Source organism: Branchiostoma floridae, chromosome 4 (assembly GCF_000003815.2).
Source record: "Branchiostoma floridae strain S238N-H82 chromosome 4, Bfl_VNyyK, whole genome shotgun sequence".
Lineage (NCBI taxonomy): Eukaryota > Metazoa > Chordata > Leptocardii > Amphioxiformes > Branchiostomatidae > Branchiostoma > Branchiostoma floridae.
This window is the reverse complement of record NC_049982.1, coordinates 29,041,815-29,059,393: the sequence shown is the minus strand read 5'-3', so window position 1 is coordinate 29,059,393 and position 17,579 is coordinate 29,041,815. Positions and strand designations below refer to the sequence as shown.

Genomic DNA, 17,579 nt, shown 5'->3' with positions numbered 1-17,579 from the left:
ATACGCGCGTTTCATCTTTTTTTAATCTTATTTATTAATCTTGTAGAGTAGTCCCTTCGGTTAGAAAAAATATACACACGGTTTGGATACAAGGTTTTTTTTATTCCTCGTTGCCTTATTCCTTAGCACTAGTTAAAGTATCCACGATATCCTCGGTTGCATTCACCATTGTGCAACGTTTATGACAGACACGTGTTAGCGCGGGGGGGGGGGGGCATTTCAGAAAGTTAGAATGTTAAAAAAAATCCATCACCTGGTTAACCTAGCTATTCACTCTAGCCACCTAATGGGATACATAAAAGTTGATCAAATTCCTACATTTGTTTGCTACACAATATATCATCCCTTAGGACTAAAGATTATAACTTTGGAAATATCAAATCTCTATAATTTCTAAACTAAAACTACAAATGAAAGGGTCTTTTTCAGACTCTATCTGGCTACAACTCAGAAAGTGGACATTTTCGTCATCTACCCCCTTTTCAAAACGCCATATCGATAACCATACAATGAAAGTTTAAGCATCACAACGAAGTGACTCCAAAAGATACAGACGTTTCTCTTGGATCAAAGAGAAGCAAAGATCAATATGATCAATGTGGGTCCTGAAGCACAGGACACAGACACGCAGGTAAAACTGATCGGAAAGTACGGCGGGCGTCATGAAGATTTTTCCGTCAGAATTCAGGCCGTCCAAGAGCTGTTGGTTGAAGTTGTTGATGTTGACGCCAGGTGGCGCTGTAGCACGGAACAGGACCACGGACAGTTCCGGCTCCAGTGGTAGCTCGAACTGACCCGTTCCTGTGCGGAGAACAAGTGCGTGATTTTATTGACGAAGAATAAGAGCAACATAATAAAATCTAAATCATGATTCATATAATCTAAAACCACCAGCAGAGATGGCTGAAGGCGTGAGATATTGATAAACATAATCGCTCAGCAATCAAAGTTCTTTCCAGAAAACACCCTAGAAATCCATGCTAGAAATAATGATAATGCATTGACGGAAGTGGGAAGTTTCATATTACCTTTCAGTTTCCCGTAGAAGTACCGTGCCAGTAGAAGTTTCTCTTTCAGTGCCTCACGGAAAACCCCAACACCAAACATTTTCAGTGGAAGCCACATCTTAGCACCTCTGTGAAGAAGACAATTTTTATGCTATACCAACTAAAAATCTGTTGTTGAGCACACTGTCAGCTTAATTCAACCAGTGCAATATCCTGACGGATAGTGCTCGCTTCGTATTAGATGGTCACGAGTATAAATTATGTCTAATAGTGTCGATTTGTTCCTTTTTAGTTTAAAGATAATGGTAGTTAAACAACCACCGCTGTTAATGATTTCGTAGCTCTGTAGCCCAAGGACTTAAGAGGTAATATATACACCAGGAAAGTTGTGGGAAATTCAATGATTTTGACTTATATTCTAGCTTGACTGAGAGCGTAGTCTATTCCGAGATCACCTTCAAGTTTAGCATTTTTTTCTGCGTCTCTTTCGATGGTTATGACTAAACTATGATATGCGGTTAAGAAAATATATAGCTTTGAACGAGTAAAGGATACTTTTACCTAAAAGGCCTGGTGAGTTCAAAGGAGAGTTCAGATGGAGACAGATGTTCAGCTGAAAACATTGGAGCTCCCCTGAAGTAGGTAGGTGTGTGATCCATGGAACAACACTGTTGGAGCTTCTTTCCGTCTTTCACCACCAGAACGCCAACGCCACAGGGCACAAACAACCCTAAAATGAATACGATGATAATGATCATTATAATCAAAGGGTAATATTCTTATGTATAGATACAGAAGGGTAGTTGCTTACTATACGGCCACATTCGTTGCAGGCCGAGGTACGGTTTTGATGTAGAATTCCAAACATGCTGTGATTTGATCAACCTCTGATGCCAATCCTGGACAATTGTCTTCTCATCATATACACGACATGTACATGTAATCTTGAATTTTACATTGTACATTCACGATTGCTTTACGATCGAGTGACCGAAGTGTGACCAAGGCCCTAGTCACGAAATCTTGTATGAAAACATTTCACGTGTATACATTAATGGCAAACCACCGATGGTCTCTCAAGCATTAGACGTAAAATTAGAATTGGTTCCTTTTCTTTATAAATATAAATAAATACGCACCTTTGTGTGGATTAACTACAATGGAATCGCTCCGCTCAACACCAGCAAACAGCTGTTTCACTTCGTCACACAGAGCGAAGAACCCTCCATACGCGGCATCAACGTGGAGCCAGAGTTGGTGACGGTCACACACGTCAGCGATGTCGTTCACAGGGTCCACACTTCCGGTCAGCGTGGTGCCCACAGTTGCCGCCACCAGGAAGGGCAACAAGCCGGTCTGGGTAGGCAATTGATTAGATATTATAATCATACATGTGCAAGGCAATGTACCGTCAGAGAGCCAACGTTGGTAGATGGGAAAAAAAACTATAATTGTTCTGTTTCTGTTTACTGCCAAGTCAGTCACATGGTAGGGTTAGCAAGACTGCTTATGTAATATTCATCTGGTCGTCTTTAGTATGACTGATATGTCCCGCCTGTTTAGACCACGTGACATCACGGACATGTGACGTAAGCAATGGGTCAAAGGTGGAAGGAAGTCGGTATCGTCCCTTTTCAGAAACGATTGGTCGGCTCCTTTTAGCATCTGAATGAAAAAGTCAGAAAATGTCCATAAACATGCAATATTGCCTTTGCTTGAAACATTTTGTAGTTCTTTAAAGAGTACTTAGTTTTTTTCAAGGACGTGTCTTACTTTCGTATCTTCTATGATCTGCCTCTCAAGACCCGATGCTGTCATCTTGAGCGACTTGTCGACTGGAACTGTCCTAAGAATGGCTTCCCTCAACCCCACGGCGCGAAGTCCCTTCTGTACCGAGTAATGGGCAAACTCGCTACAATAGATCACACATCTATGGAGAGACATAACAATAGACATAATAATTTTCATCTGTTTTGTACAGTTGTTTTCGTTCATCCCTAATCTTGTACATTGAATAAAGAAAGCAAAATATTATTAAAACAGCCAATTCCTCTGAAATAGATTACATAATCAGAAAAAAACGTCAATTTTAATGTGAAGCAAAGGCCTTGGCGTGCCCTCCTGCAATCTGGCAGCGGTAGTATCTCCGGCCAGCTGCCAGCCAATCAGATACTCCCCTTCAGTTTTGTAGGGAATAACGTTGCCTCTAGCTCTTTATCATAAGCTGATTGGATGAAGAATGACCAGTTGTAACGCAGCAAGAAGGGCGGATAGGAGGCTGGTACGCCAGGGATATTTGCTTCACATTTACAAGTGGAGAATCTACAATGTCAATGACAGAATGTAGGGTGTTAAACGATCAGAAACCTGTGAAAGTCTGCGGCTTTCAGCTCCCTGCTGTCCCGTGCGACAGCTAACGCTGTGAGCGTAGCGAGAGAACCTCCTGATGAGATGTTCCCGGCATGCCCAGCGGGGTACCCGAACAAGTCTGCCACCCACGTGATCAGCTTGTTCTCCATCTCAACAATTGATGTGCTCTTCCAATGGATTCCTGTTTTTAAATGTACTCTGGTTATTTTGACTAACCTGAATATTGTAGCTTTACCTTACCTTGCCTAGTACCATCCATAGCTCTAATTAGCTAAAATTGTCGAATGTCTTCGTTGCAACCAAACTAAAAGTGTTTCAAGATGTATATTTGTGTGCACCGGTTCCCGTCAGAGATATAGCCACGACTGGGCCCCGAACGCCACAGATTCGTCCCAGTGGACTTCCGGATATACCCCCCCCCCCCCCCCGGTGTTCCCCACGGGAAGGTCACGGCGTCTATTTGTTTCCGGGTTGTGGGATCTTAAGTCAGACTTAAATTCAACCCGGTACCCGGCCGGGCCCAAAAAATACCCCGAGAGTGGTCAGACTCGAGAGTGCCCCAAAACGGCCTGTCAGAAATTGCCTTTTTTTCCAATTGGGACCTAAGCCTAACTGGTGAAGATTGAGAGCCCAAGATACACAACATCCGCCATACCTGAGTATGTAGCAAAGGTCACCGGTATGAAGGCACCCATGGCTGCGGGATATGTTCCATGGCCGCAGGGAACAAAACCGAACATAGTCGGATGGCCCGGGTTTATTCCACCATTTGCCAAGTGGGCATTGAAGTCTTGCATGACCAAATCTGTGTAGAGATCTTTGAATTAATGGTTTAGGTTACTATTGCAGTGTTACAGGGCTTCTCTTGGTTGTAATTTCATTACATGTTATGACATACAAGCATTAGAAGCCCTGCAATAGTTACCAATGGCTAATTCACGATAACTTTGAATTTAGTAAGATTCATTATTCCCTTTGTTTACTATCTTTATGAAGATTAAGACGGGCTGCTTTGCAAAAGTTTATCTGTTCCTTGATTAAGGAAAATCGTATGAATAAAAGTAAGCTCGTTCCAATACCAATATTTGTTTGCTTATTATATGGCGTATACACACAAAAGTATGAAAAATGAAAATAATATTTTGAAATACCATATTCAGATGGATCTTCCTCAATTTCACCGATGACTGGCAGACTTCCCTGGTCCGCCGTCTTGACCGGTCCCCAGGTCAGGTTTCTGATGTTGTCATCATACGTGTTGACCATCTCCATGGTCCTACTGGTCATCTTTTCCCGCTCCACCTGTGGAACCTCTAAAACAGAGGTTTTCACCTTCAGATCCATTAAAGTCTGATGAAGGTTGTCTTCTTGGGTTGGCTGTATCTTCTCCATTCTTTCTATTATTGGCTGGAAGAAAAAAATGACGATCGTATTCTTGGTGACAAACCTCACTTCTCTAATACGTACGTAAAACGGATCGTTTGAGGAAGATTGATTGATTTTAATTATTACAATAAAGACAATTCACATGTTTAGAACAGATATACAATTAATTATAAATAAAGAGAGTTTGATACTTATTACAAGTAAGCTATACATAGTAAGTAAAGTGTACTGGACACAACTTGTAAAATTAACTTATTTGGGTACAGAAAATAATCAACTGGTATAATAAAAATTGATGAAAGTAAGAACAACTTGTGCAGTAATTCATAATGTCAATCGAAAGTATGAGGGGTTTTTGGCGAATGTACGAGGGGCGTTCAAGAAGTAATCCACCTGACCCATTTCCCAAAGGAGGAGATTAATGAAACTTGGTGCAGTTATTAGTCTTTCTCTTCATAGGAATCACCCAGAGTTATGCATTTCTACCATCGTTTGATGCAGCTCTGTACACCGTTTTTGTAGGACGCCCCAGGTTGGTCCTGCAACAGATGCCTCATCAATGGCAGAAGAGGGACGACCAGGTCTGGGAGCTGTTTCCACAGACTTCCGGCCATGTTTGAATTCACAATGCCAGCGTTTTACAAGGTCATATGATGGGGAATCATCACCATAAGTTTCTTTTATTTCATCAAAAGTCTCATTTGGTATGCGTCCTTTCAAATGCAAAAACCGGATCACTGCGCGACACTCAACTGGCTCCATTTCACACCTGGTCCATTTCACACCTGACTCAGTTCAAACACCTTTAAATCAAAAACCAAAATTAGTTCAGAGCTGTTTTTTGCAACATAACCCATAGAGATATGAATCATTACATATGCAAAATTTCATCTAGATCAGACAACTGGAAGTGGGTCAGGTGGATTACTTCTTGAACGCCCCTCGTATATGTTATCTGAATCTATACCGCTAAGACAGAGTGAACATATAACTTAATTAGTGCTGGGGTCTGTTTCTTCGCGAACATGCACTGGACTGCTCTAATGTGGCTTGTGCATGGGTGAGTTGGTTTTGTCTGGTTTGACTGTTCCTGAGGACATGTCCTTTCATGACCTTTGGTAGACTCTTTGCATTCCAAAGAAATCAAAATGGCGCCGTAGATTTAGGTGCCTTTCGTATGAAACGAGACCTCTGCGAATATATAAGTCGAAGAGATAGACGCCACGTGCTTGACCTAACCCCTCCTCAAGTTAAGGTGCGAGGCAGCCGCCGTCAAACTCTTCCAAGAGATGATAAAAGATTATCCCTTAAATCGACTTTGCCCTCCTTTCTAGGACAGCTAAATGACGCACACTGAGAAACAGACAGACTCCAAACACCGAGCAAGAACGGATTCTTTTCTTCATTGCTCAAAAAAATCAAACTGTACAACTTTACTGTAGACGCCATCTTTGAATAATAGTTTCCTGTCATATCAGTGGTATAAATTATGTACGTGTGTGTTTTATATGTAAATGTCAACGTCTCAGAGCTGATATATCTCCTTACATGCCGTTTGCAATATTGTTTACAAAGAATTGAATTGAACAATACCGCTTGAACGGTCTAGAACTAGTACAGGAGCAAACAATGACCTAACAGATGTTAATGACCTGCTTGTTCTGTATCTTTATCATGTAGTGTGAATGGACAGGTAATAATTCAAGTCTGTACTCACCTGCTGAACAGATATGATGACACCGCACAAGCCGCCAGGACACTGAGTTGGTTAACATGACAATATAGTTGCTCTGCAGGTTTTGAAGTAGCCCGAGGCTACGTAATACGGAATGAAGGTCTTTTGCTAATACTTTACTAATACTTACTAATACTTTGTAACAGCATCTCTTCGCCCCAGGTCAGGAACATCATGATTGAGACCAGCCCAATTGCTCACTATGAGTGAGGACTAACTGACCCAATAGGGCGGTCCTAGCCGAAGCTATGTACTCACATGAGTAAAGTGAGGAAAGTCGTGTAAAGTGCCTTTCCCAAGGGCACAAGATCGGTAAACGGCAGCCGGAATCGAACCCGCAACCTCTCGGTCACGAGGCGAACACGGTCCCGCTGCGCCACACGGTCCCATACACAAATTGCATGCCTTTCACTAATACTTTGTGTAGACTACAGGGCAGGGCACCAATTTTACGACCATAAGCCAACAATTACTTTGTCATTAGCAATGCACACCTTATGCCCTCTGATGATTTGCGTTTGGTAGTATTAACATCGACTCTTGTAACAGATACATTTTCCCCCAAGTGATGATATATGTACAATGAACTGGTGAAAGGTTTTTGATGAGCTGCTGTCAAATATATTTCATGGTCAGGTGTCTCAAATGTATATTTACAAGCATTCATCGGTGTCATGTACAGAATTAGTATCATACCTATTTATCATTGTGACCATTGTTAATGGTATAGATGTGCTTTTCTACATGTGTTCACAATCAATCAATCGCTGGATCGATCTATCAAACAATATCCACGGGCATCAGGTACGGATGTATGGTGGCTGTAAACCTGTCCCTCAAGGAGAGTGAACGCCAATGGCAATCCGTACTAGCGATAATGTAAAAATTGGCAAGTTCAGGGTGTCATAATATCATCCCCGAACATTCCAGGTCATAAAAAACTAACCCCACACTGCAGCCCGATATCTTAAGTTTCCATAAAGTCTGATAAAAAAATCTGACCAGTGGAGTTTATCGCTGCTTTCAAATTTGCCGCCATTTTGGTTTCTGATGACTGTAGTTAGGGACTGACCAATTCATAGTAGGGGTCCGCACAGGCCTAAAAATGGACCAAAACCTGGTTTCTTGACCAAATCTGAAAGCCTGCACACAACACCGTCTCATCAATATGAAATTTCTCCTACATTTCCCATGGAAAGTGCTGCTGCAAGTCTTGAATAGGCTGAATGCTGTATGGACTAAAACTGGGCCTTCTTTGGCTGCGTATAAGTGGTCATTGCCCTCAAGTATTATCAATGTAAGACATCCCGTTGCCCGCGGTCACCCCTATATCTTGAAGCGTGTTGAAGACTTGGACCTTCAACCATCTGATGATACAACTTTGAAGGGCAGCTGTCAAATATCACATGGTTTCGTGGCGTCGTGTGTGGCACAACTGATAGAGTGTTGGGTTTGGTACCTTATGGTCCCGAGTTTGATACTTGTCGTGCCCTCGACGTTGTGCCCCTGAGAACCTGCAAGACCCTTCTCGATTTACCCAGGTTTAACATGTGTATCAAACTTCGGTCGGTAAGGTAAAATACTAACTTTACCGTCTGTGTCGATAGGAATTTTTTTCTATGCAAAAGACACCGGTTAGAATTTATGTGTATTTTTGACAAAACGTGTTATGCAAGTCACATCCTAAATCTCACCAAACACCGTGATATGTAAATCCTACGTTATAATATACCACCGTGGTGCATAAATTCACCCACAAGTATTAAAAGTAGAAGCCGTTTGATTCCACACCCAATTTGCCAGCGTATTTCGTGCAATTATCCGGCTTGTACAATGATGCCATGTTTTGTTGGGCAGTTGGACCGTATACTGTGTATTACGTTACAGCGTACTGTGCACTGTGACACGTCATCGCGGGTCAGCCTAAAGCAGTGTCCTGTCTAATGCTGGGACAAATTTGACTGCCGACACTATTGGGAATCCAGTGCAATTGACCAAAGTGTGCGTTTATTCGATGTGAAATTAACTGTTTTCTATAGATTATATAGATTAACTGGCTTGTATAGATTTGGGGCGAACTATAGAACACACAGATCTGCATGTACTTGGGTTTAACAGAGGCTATTAGCATCCAATTTGTATTAGTACAACGTGCACGAATATTTGCATTTTCTGGTAGCAACACCATTATTGAAAACTCAGTAAATATAGACAAATTTAAATCATTTATGAATTTACAGCTTTACCTTTACTTATAAATCATATCTGTTCCTATTATTTAATGTCACAAAGATTCGCACAGTAGAATACGATTCTTGTGTAATGCAGATTCATTGTATAATGTATTTCATGTATCTTTTGTTGCGACCTGTACTTAACCCAATGGGTATGTATGTACAAGAAAGGTCTTCATTCATTATCAACAAAATTAATGCCACTCTTCGTTTAGTGCATGCAGATCCTTTTGCCCAGTTAAACATTGTTTACCCTTTGGATACTGTCTTTGCTCCGATAGACTTGCTTGGAGACTGAACTAGATCTGTTACATGTTTCTGCACATGTGGCATGCGAATGGTATCACTCAGCTTTCATAACGTTGATTAAAAAATGAGTATGTACGCATACGTCACAGGTATTTTCAATTCCACTCACTACTTTGCTTTTGACAGAAGGGAGAAACAAAACAGATATGGGCTAATATTACATCAATGAATCAAACGAACTTCCATATGTATCAGATCGATATATATATTGATATGATATATCAGATTCTAATTTGATATTGGTACACTTTGCCTAACCACTACTGACTAATGTTACATCTATACTAAAAAGATTGAATTGAAAAGATTCCTCTGTTGTCAAAAGTCATATCTCTATTATGCGTAGCCTTTTATACTATGTAGTATGAATACAAGTAGCCATTTTTTGTTACTCAGTTGCTTGCGCTGTTAGATTCTTATAAAGCACACCTCAGAAATATAGAAAAAACAACAAAAAAAACTTTGTACGGACTGTATTGCAAAGTTATAAAAACTGCTGGGACTTGACAACCGTACTACCAATTCACCCACCAAAAACTGTGAGAAATGAATAAAAATTGACGAAATGGAATTCAAAATGTAGGAAGAAAATATTTTCTACACGTGACAGGCACATATTCTACAGTATTTCAAGTTAGAGGGGAAAACTTCCACTGAAGATGGCCTATATCTATACTGAAGTGTGATACAACGGTTGCCTTGCTAGCCTCGTTTTGGTGCAATGACCCCGGATGACCCCGGAAAGTTTAAAATTACTTCGGTTTTGGTTTGCTTTTCACCCATTCAAAGTATCCGCTCAGCCCGGAATCCAGCTGCAGGGAATAATCCAGAGACTTTCCACCTTCTTCGAACGGCTCCCCTGCATGCCTGTTCTTGAACCAATCCATCGTGTTGGGGACCAGATCCGGTTTCGATGGGGTCACCGTCTTCGGGAACGTTGGAATGGACGCCGTGGAATGGCAGGAGGCACAGCAGGATATGAAGTTGTCCACAATCCCGTTGGCTCGTTCGAGATAGCCAAGGTAGGGACGGCCCGCTAAAAAAACATTAAAAAAAAGAAATGTGTTTTTTTTTTAACGAGGGCACAATTAGACCACTTTAAGGCAATTCACTAAGAATTTGGAAATGATTGTACACGGAGATAGCGGTGGACATTTGTTTTGAAGGCTGACAAGTTGTAGACAGGAGGGAAACAGTCGTAGTCGAGAGAGTTTCATAGTTTGGCAATCCAAGGCAAGAAACTGTTGTTGAAGAAAGACTTGGAAACCGGCAATTGAGCGGTATAGCGATGTGAGTTTGAAGAAAACCTAAAATTCGCTGATTTGACATATGGATGGCATCATCTGTAAACCCCCAAACTGATGCGAGCACGCGAATAAAAAAAGTCCCCCCCCCCAAAAAAAAAGTTTCCTACATTATGAGATCTAAGTGGTCAAGAAGGTTGAATAAATGATTACACTCTGATAGCATGGTATTCCAAATAATAAATTCTTCCTTTTTTGTTCTTTCACATCAGCTTTTGAATCTTTGGGCTAGAAATTGACTTGGGCGTTCTGTAACATTAGTATACGTTTCCTAATTTGTGTGATTTACAGCATGGTTGAAAACTTTTTGACGAGTGGATTTCATCCATATTATCAAATAAACATGGCCTAACGTCAAAAGATATTTGCCACCAAAAGTTCAAAAGTACATGTAGGTACCTTAAAAAGATAGAAATATATCCAAAATTTACGTTCACACACACACACACACACACACACACACACACACACACACACACACACAAACACACGCACAAAAACACACACACACACACACACACACTCACTCACACACACACACACACACACCACACACACCTGACAAACACCATAAGGATTCACCACCGGCTGAGAGCCAGTAGCCAACGAGCTAATCACATACAGCACCGAAAAATTACCTTCTGACGAAGGTAACAAATGCATAGACGTTAAAAAGTATACCACAAAATGCATGCAATGCTGCTGTTATCTACTTACGTGCTAGGAGGCCTTTTTCCTTTACGAGTGGGTTGGTCCAAGTTTCAGTCGGCCGTTTGCCGTGCTCGTAGTACCGTTCCGGTGTGAGGTCCGGATCGTTCCCCCACTGCAGGCACAGGGGCACCAGGCGCCGCCACTTGTCCTTGGTTTTCGTGCCATGGTCCTTGTGATACATGAACGTTCCGAACACCCACCCTGATTAAGGGAAGAATCGCAGTCGACAATCAGATATCAAATTTTTCCGTCAATCAAAACAAGAATGGCAAAGATCGATATCCAGCCTTCTCATAGTAAACAAGAGTTCGGAGACCTCATGCCGCCATGAACTATTCTGATAATGCAAAAGATTTGCGCATCTGTATGATTTATGCCTGGTAATATACACCTTTCAATAACTTACACAGGTCATAATGTTGACAATACAATCATTTACTACATGTACACAATAATGATGACACGTTCACAGTAATTGTGCAAATTAGGGAGTTATTTGCATAATTCGTATCTGCTAATTTTCCAGCTGCCACGATTTACACGTTACATGTATTTCAATCTTCTAATGGAAACACTGTAAATATAGATTTTCCTCATTAATCATGTAACTTTTGTCCAAATTTGCATAATTTGCATTTCAATATGCACATCTCTGCCAAAATACTTGCATGCTAAATATCATGGAAATGTGTCGTTCCTATGTTCTGTTATGTTCCTTGGAAGATTTTGACTAGAATGCTCCTGCAGTTCCAGAGCAAGCTGCTAGGGGGTCCAAACATACATCACTTCTTTCTTACATCGCAAGCTGTCTGCCATCAAAAAAATCAAAACCATAGCATGTCCACGTCAAAAGATACAAAAAATCTGTATCTGCTGCAGTAGGGGGGCCCAAAATCGACCCTGACTTTCGTCTTTCCAACACTTTCCCACATACCAAATATCATTAGAATCCATCAAGGGGTTCTAGAGTTATACTGACCACATTTATGCAGAAACACAGACAGACAGACAGACAGTCAGACAGACAGACAGTCAGACACAAAGACACACCAAAAGCAATACCTCAATTTTTCATGGAGCTAGGTCAAAAAACCTTCTCTAATTCCTTAGGGGTGACCACAGAGTTACAAATTAACCCGTAATACATGTAATCCTTTGGGGAAGTGGAGGAAAAAATGTGTCATAATCTCAAGAATTAAAATTTCAAGCCATACAAACTTACCCTCAAAAGCTAGCCCACTCTGTGCACTCTCATTAACCCCTTTTGCAAGAATTTATATACGGCTAGTTTGCAGATAGACTCCCCCTAATCAGAGCCCTTGGATTGGTCCTTAAGGCTAAAAATAGCTATCTGGCGATGATACCACTATGTCATGGGGTGCAAAATCCCCTGAGATGGAAAAAGGTCATTTTTTTTACAACTGATTCACAAGTATAGGGGCTTTCCTACCGCAGACACTCCCAAACTGCCCAGATTTAACATAAAATCCCAACAGGAAAGGCTTTTCAATGGTTTAAGGTCTTGTTTTTATTTGATCTAGGCACAGTGGCTAATTCAGTAATTGTTGCGTGACCCCCTTAGGCTGTGCCATAACAAAGGAGACTGGGTGCGGTTGAAATTTGAAGCATAACTTGTGTCGAATGAGCTGTATCAAGGTACGTGTAGAACTGTAGTCACTTCTGACAGTAAAATTTATCTGCCATCAGAGAAAAGAAGCTAAAAAAACGGACGTTCTGCTGTAGTGCCAGAATAGGCTGTCAGGAGGCGCATTATCAACATTGATCTAGCCTCCATAGCAGGCTCTCCGGGTCTTTTTTCGTACACTTTTGATGACCATTTCTTTATACAAGCGACCCTGTGTGAAACAAATGGCCAGCAAAGCCGTATGATGAGCCAAAAAAAGAAGAAAAAAAAGGCACAGAGAACCTGCCGTGGAGGCTAAAATTGATCTCTGTTTGTCTCCGGAAGACCTGCCATGATACCAAATATCGTCATAATCCAACCAAATGTATTCTGTGTTTCTTAGCGTCTCACACACAGAGGCAGAAAGACAAAAAACAAGAGTTCGGCGACCTCATACCTCCATGAAAATTTAGAGCTTTTGTAAATTTCATGCAATTGACTAATACATTAACATAATTTATGCGTGGTGTTGTTCATCATTGACTAACGTACACATGTCACAAGTATAAAATTCCAATCATTCGACATAAAGCGGCTTTGCGATTTTTACATAAATTATGCAAATAAGTTCCTCATTACCATATTTGGTATCTGCTTATATTCCATCTATCATAATTAATAAGTGTTACATTTCTTGAAGTCCAGTTATTGCTAATAATGGTATTATACAATTTCCTCATTAATTATGCAAATAAGGTCCTCATTTGCATAACATGTATTATGAACACCTTTGCCTAAGCTACCTGCACCCCTAAAATGATGCCAATCCGTCAATCCTTTCTGCAGTTATCCTCTTTGGAATGTGTTGACAAAACGGGCCCCTGCAGTTCCGAAATTACATGTTAGGGGGCTGAAATCTGTCCCACTTTGTCATGACACTGCAAGCTTTCTACCACCCAAATGTCAAGACTATATCATGTCCGGGACAAGAGATACATCGAAAAAACTTCTATGATAGAATATTATCATTAATTATGCAAATGTACGCCTATTTTGCATAATTAGTATCTTATCTTGTACAACATTGTCATTTGGTACCTACATACCAAAAATCATGAAAATCCATTGTTCCCTTCTTTAGTTATCCTCTTCAGAAGTTTTTGACAAAAATGCCCCTGCTATCCCAAAACTAGACACTAGGGGGGCAAAACTTATGTCACTTATTCCTGAGCACAAGAGCTATCTAACACTCCAAAATCGTGACCATAGCGTGTTCAGAACACGAGATAGCAAAACCGGAAGATGCGCTGCAGTACCAAGGGAAGCTGCTAGGGGGCCCAAAATCTAATCACTTCCAGCTTTCATCGCACCCCACTAACACACCAAGTATGAAACCAATCCATCCAGCCGTTCTTGAGTTGTCTTGTTGACAGACAGACAGACAGACAGACACACAAACGCTGGGTAAAATATAACCTCCATGACATTTCATGGAGGTAAAAATCACTACACCTCCATTTTTCATGGGACAAAATATCACATCATTTTCAACGCAGAAGCATAGTATGCTATAAGATTCAAACCCAAAGTCAGACACACAGCAACTCTAGATGTAGGGATTTTCTACCAGAAGATGACGAGAAATGTGAACTGATACCTAAACATATTCCTGCCTTTTTTTGCCGTGCACTGCAGAAAAACTAAGACGTACCTGTCTCTTTGTCAGCCCTTGAGTCTCTGACCATAATGTCCACCTGGATGAGCCTGAGTGGGTAGAGGTTGGGCCCTCTGTCTTTAGGTTTCATGGTGTCCAAAAGTATCTTGAACGCTTTCCCATCGGACGCATCTGAGGGAATGGGCGGATCGGGAATAGCGATCGCCGCCTGCCACACTGGAGACCCAGCCAGGCTGGGCACGTCCGCTTCTGTCGCCTCGGTGAACAGCAGTTTAAAAGCGACCGTACCCTCTGGGAATTTCACGTTGTCGGTGAGGGTTGGCTCCCACGGCTTCTCCCAGAACTTCCCGATGGTGTAAGCGCCGTAAGAGTTGTAGAAGCCAACAGCCCAGGTCTGTTCCTAAGGAAAAATGGATACAGCAAAGATACACCCTGAAAACCATTTCACACTTAATTCGAATCACAGCCAGTTCACCTAGACCTGTTTTCAATTCGGGGCATGATTGCCTAATTTGCATAATTTTGCATACAGAGGCATAGAACCGTGCTGTACCATCTGGACTATAATACAATATACCCGTACCTTGAAATGATCAAAAGACATTAAACTACGGTAACCATTCTATGATACCAGGCTAATTATGTACAGGGTGGGGTACGAATCGATTTTCAAGTTTCTCTTCTTGGACTATAAGTATCAAGCCCGGGCACAAGCTGTCTTGACTTGTATGGGTCCGTTTGCCATGCCGCGATATGAATTGTTGCATATTCAACTTAAGAACTTGTATTAAAAGTAAACTACGCCGGGAGGTATCGGAACAGCGACAACTTTCTCCCAATTTCACGCCGAAATACCTGTCGTCTGGGCGGCAAAACAAACCATGTAAAGGTACGAGATCAGAGCTAGTTAGATGTTACCTATCTCATAAGTTGCCCAGATGCTTGAGGTAAACAGAAATCCTACAAACAACAGGAACAATGTCTACTTCATTTACGATATGATGTTCCCGTCTTCTTTTAAATTACTCAAAGGTTAAGAAAAGGTTATGATAGTATGGGCACCGCCCACCGCCCTGTTGTGTACACGCACACAGTAAAGCCGTCCCGACATCGCGACATACAAGGCGACATTCGAAGTGTAAAGTGGGCCTAAATAAAGGATTGTAGGGATTTCGCAAGAGGGCGCTTCCAGGTCCGGTCACGGTTGAAAGGCTCTCCCATATTGGGGGTTGCAAACTTCAGTTTTTAAGTACTTTTTGTTCGCCATCGATCGTCAATCGAGGTGAAGTGTTGCAGATGAGTGTCTATTCCATCTTCTACGACCCTTTTTTGCCAGAGAAGAACTCATTTTGCTGACAAAATTTGCCCTCGAAAGGATCGAATGGGGAGGGCCAGTGTGCAGACTACTCCAGAATAGGTCCTAGCAAGCGATTTCACCGCAGCGGGCTCCATTTTTGGAGCCCCCGCCGGTAAGTTTCTTTTCAGATTTTGGACCTGTTACAGTTATATTACCACTACATCATCTCTTGTCCATTCCTTTTTGGACACAGTTTTGCTGCCGGGTTTGTTATTTGTCTGTTTCAGAGCGACCCCCCACCCTCTCGCAATTACTGTGGCTGACCAGGTGGCGCACGAGACAACATTTAAGTTTTGGCGCATCAACTTTCAAGATCTAGGTTTGCCGTGACCGGACAACTAATTGTTTAAAACATGTTCTAAACTAGTACTACAGTGCAACGTCAATAGTCGTGAGTACTTGATTTATTATTCTCACTCCTCTATAAACTGAACGATAGTAAACATGGAGGCTCTATTGATAAAATTAGATGAACTCAAAGCTGAAAACGCAACAAACTTCACCAAACTGAACGGGAAATTCGACGAAATGAAAAACGACATGAAAAAGATGGGGGATATTCTCTGTTGTCACGAAGAAAAAATCAAATCTCAAGATGAACTGATAAAGAATCTCCAGGGGAAGATCGAATCATTGGAAGCACGCCAGTTCCATAGCGAGCAGTATTCTAGGAAGAACTGTTTACGTGTTTGGGGCTTCCCAGACACTTACGATTAGAAAGACCTCCCAAACAAATTCGTTGAATTTGTCAAGGAGTATCTACAGGTGAACATTTTGCCGGGGGAAATTGACAACATCCACTATTTGGGCGGAAAAGGGAAAAACCGACACCTCATAGTTAAGTTCGCAACTTTCTTAGCCAAAAGGAAGGTCTATGAGGCAAGAAAGGCTCTCAAAGGGAAGAAGAACGGCGAAGGTTCTTTCATCTCTATTCGTCCCGATTTGTCACCAGCTAGTAGGGCGCTTTTCCACCAAGCAAAACAGTTGATTACTAATGGAGGTGATAACAATCCCCTGTCAGCTGTTTGGGTTACGATCGAGGGAAGAATCTGGGCGACACGTGGGGATCGCCGGGTGTTGTTGACATGCCAGGAGGACCTGGAGCAGGGCGTGGCAGGCGACACAACGGGGGAGTTTGTGGTACAGCGAAGGAAGACCTTCGCTAAACGCCAAGCTTCCAGGTCTCCAGAACAACAGCCGGACGTGAAAAAAACTAATGTTTTCGGACCTTTGACTCAAGAGATGGACTGTCCCTGATTTTTGTTCTATCTCCGATTGATTTTTCCCCGCTTTGCGTTCTGAGTCTGATAGATACGGGTGAATGTAATCATTTTGTAATTAATCCGGTGTTTTTTCACATGGGAGAAAATGTTGAGACCTTTGGTTGCTGTTGTTGTTTCCTCCGAGTAGGATGGAGGCTGAATCCGCATGACTTCTCCCTTAGTTTTGTTCTTTTTTTTTTTTTGCTCTCCTTCTTTTTCCGCATTTTAGTAACAAGATAGATGACTTGATTAATTATACCTTAGTTGCTATTTTCTTTTCTCTCTTGTTGCTGTTATTGGATTGTTTTGTATGCGGAAATGTTTAAATAGTGTAAGACTAAAGTCATTGATATGCTAAAGTTTAAAAAATGTATGTATATAATATACAATGTAGTTTCAAAAGTACCAGGTAGTTGCTTTTTCCTCTGAATTAAAAGTCAGTTGTGTATTTCTCATTCGTAGTATGGCAAAAACAGATTTGGTATTAATGGCAACTCCTTAGACATGTTTTATTTTTATTATTCTTATCTTATGTTGAGAGGAAATGCCAGCTTATTTTTCTTTTTGTTGGATCTTTTTGCTGAGATAGTATCGTCTTTTTTTTC

At 41.5% G+C, this 17,579-nt stretch overlaps 1 protein-coding gene across 1 annotated transcript in view; it reads right to left on the bottom strand.

The window, feature by feature from the left end:
* Positions 1 to 81: 81 nt before the first annotated feature.
* Positions 82 to 17,579, bottom strand: part of LOC118413499 (tryptophan decarboxylase-like) — a 34,121-nt gene continuing 16,623 nt past the window's right edge. The window contains exon 9 of the mRNA XM_035816940.1: positions 82 to 801. Coding sequence (XP_035672833.1) covers positions 518 to 801 — 284 coding nt within the window. The 3' untranslated portion in view covers positions 82 to 517. The remainder of the gene's footprint in view (positions 802 to 17,579) is intronic.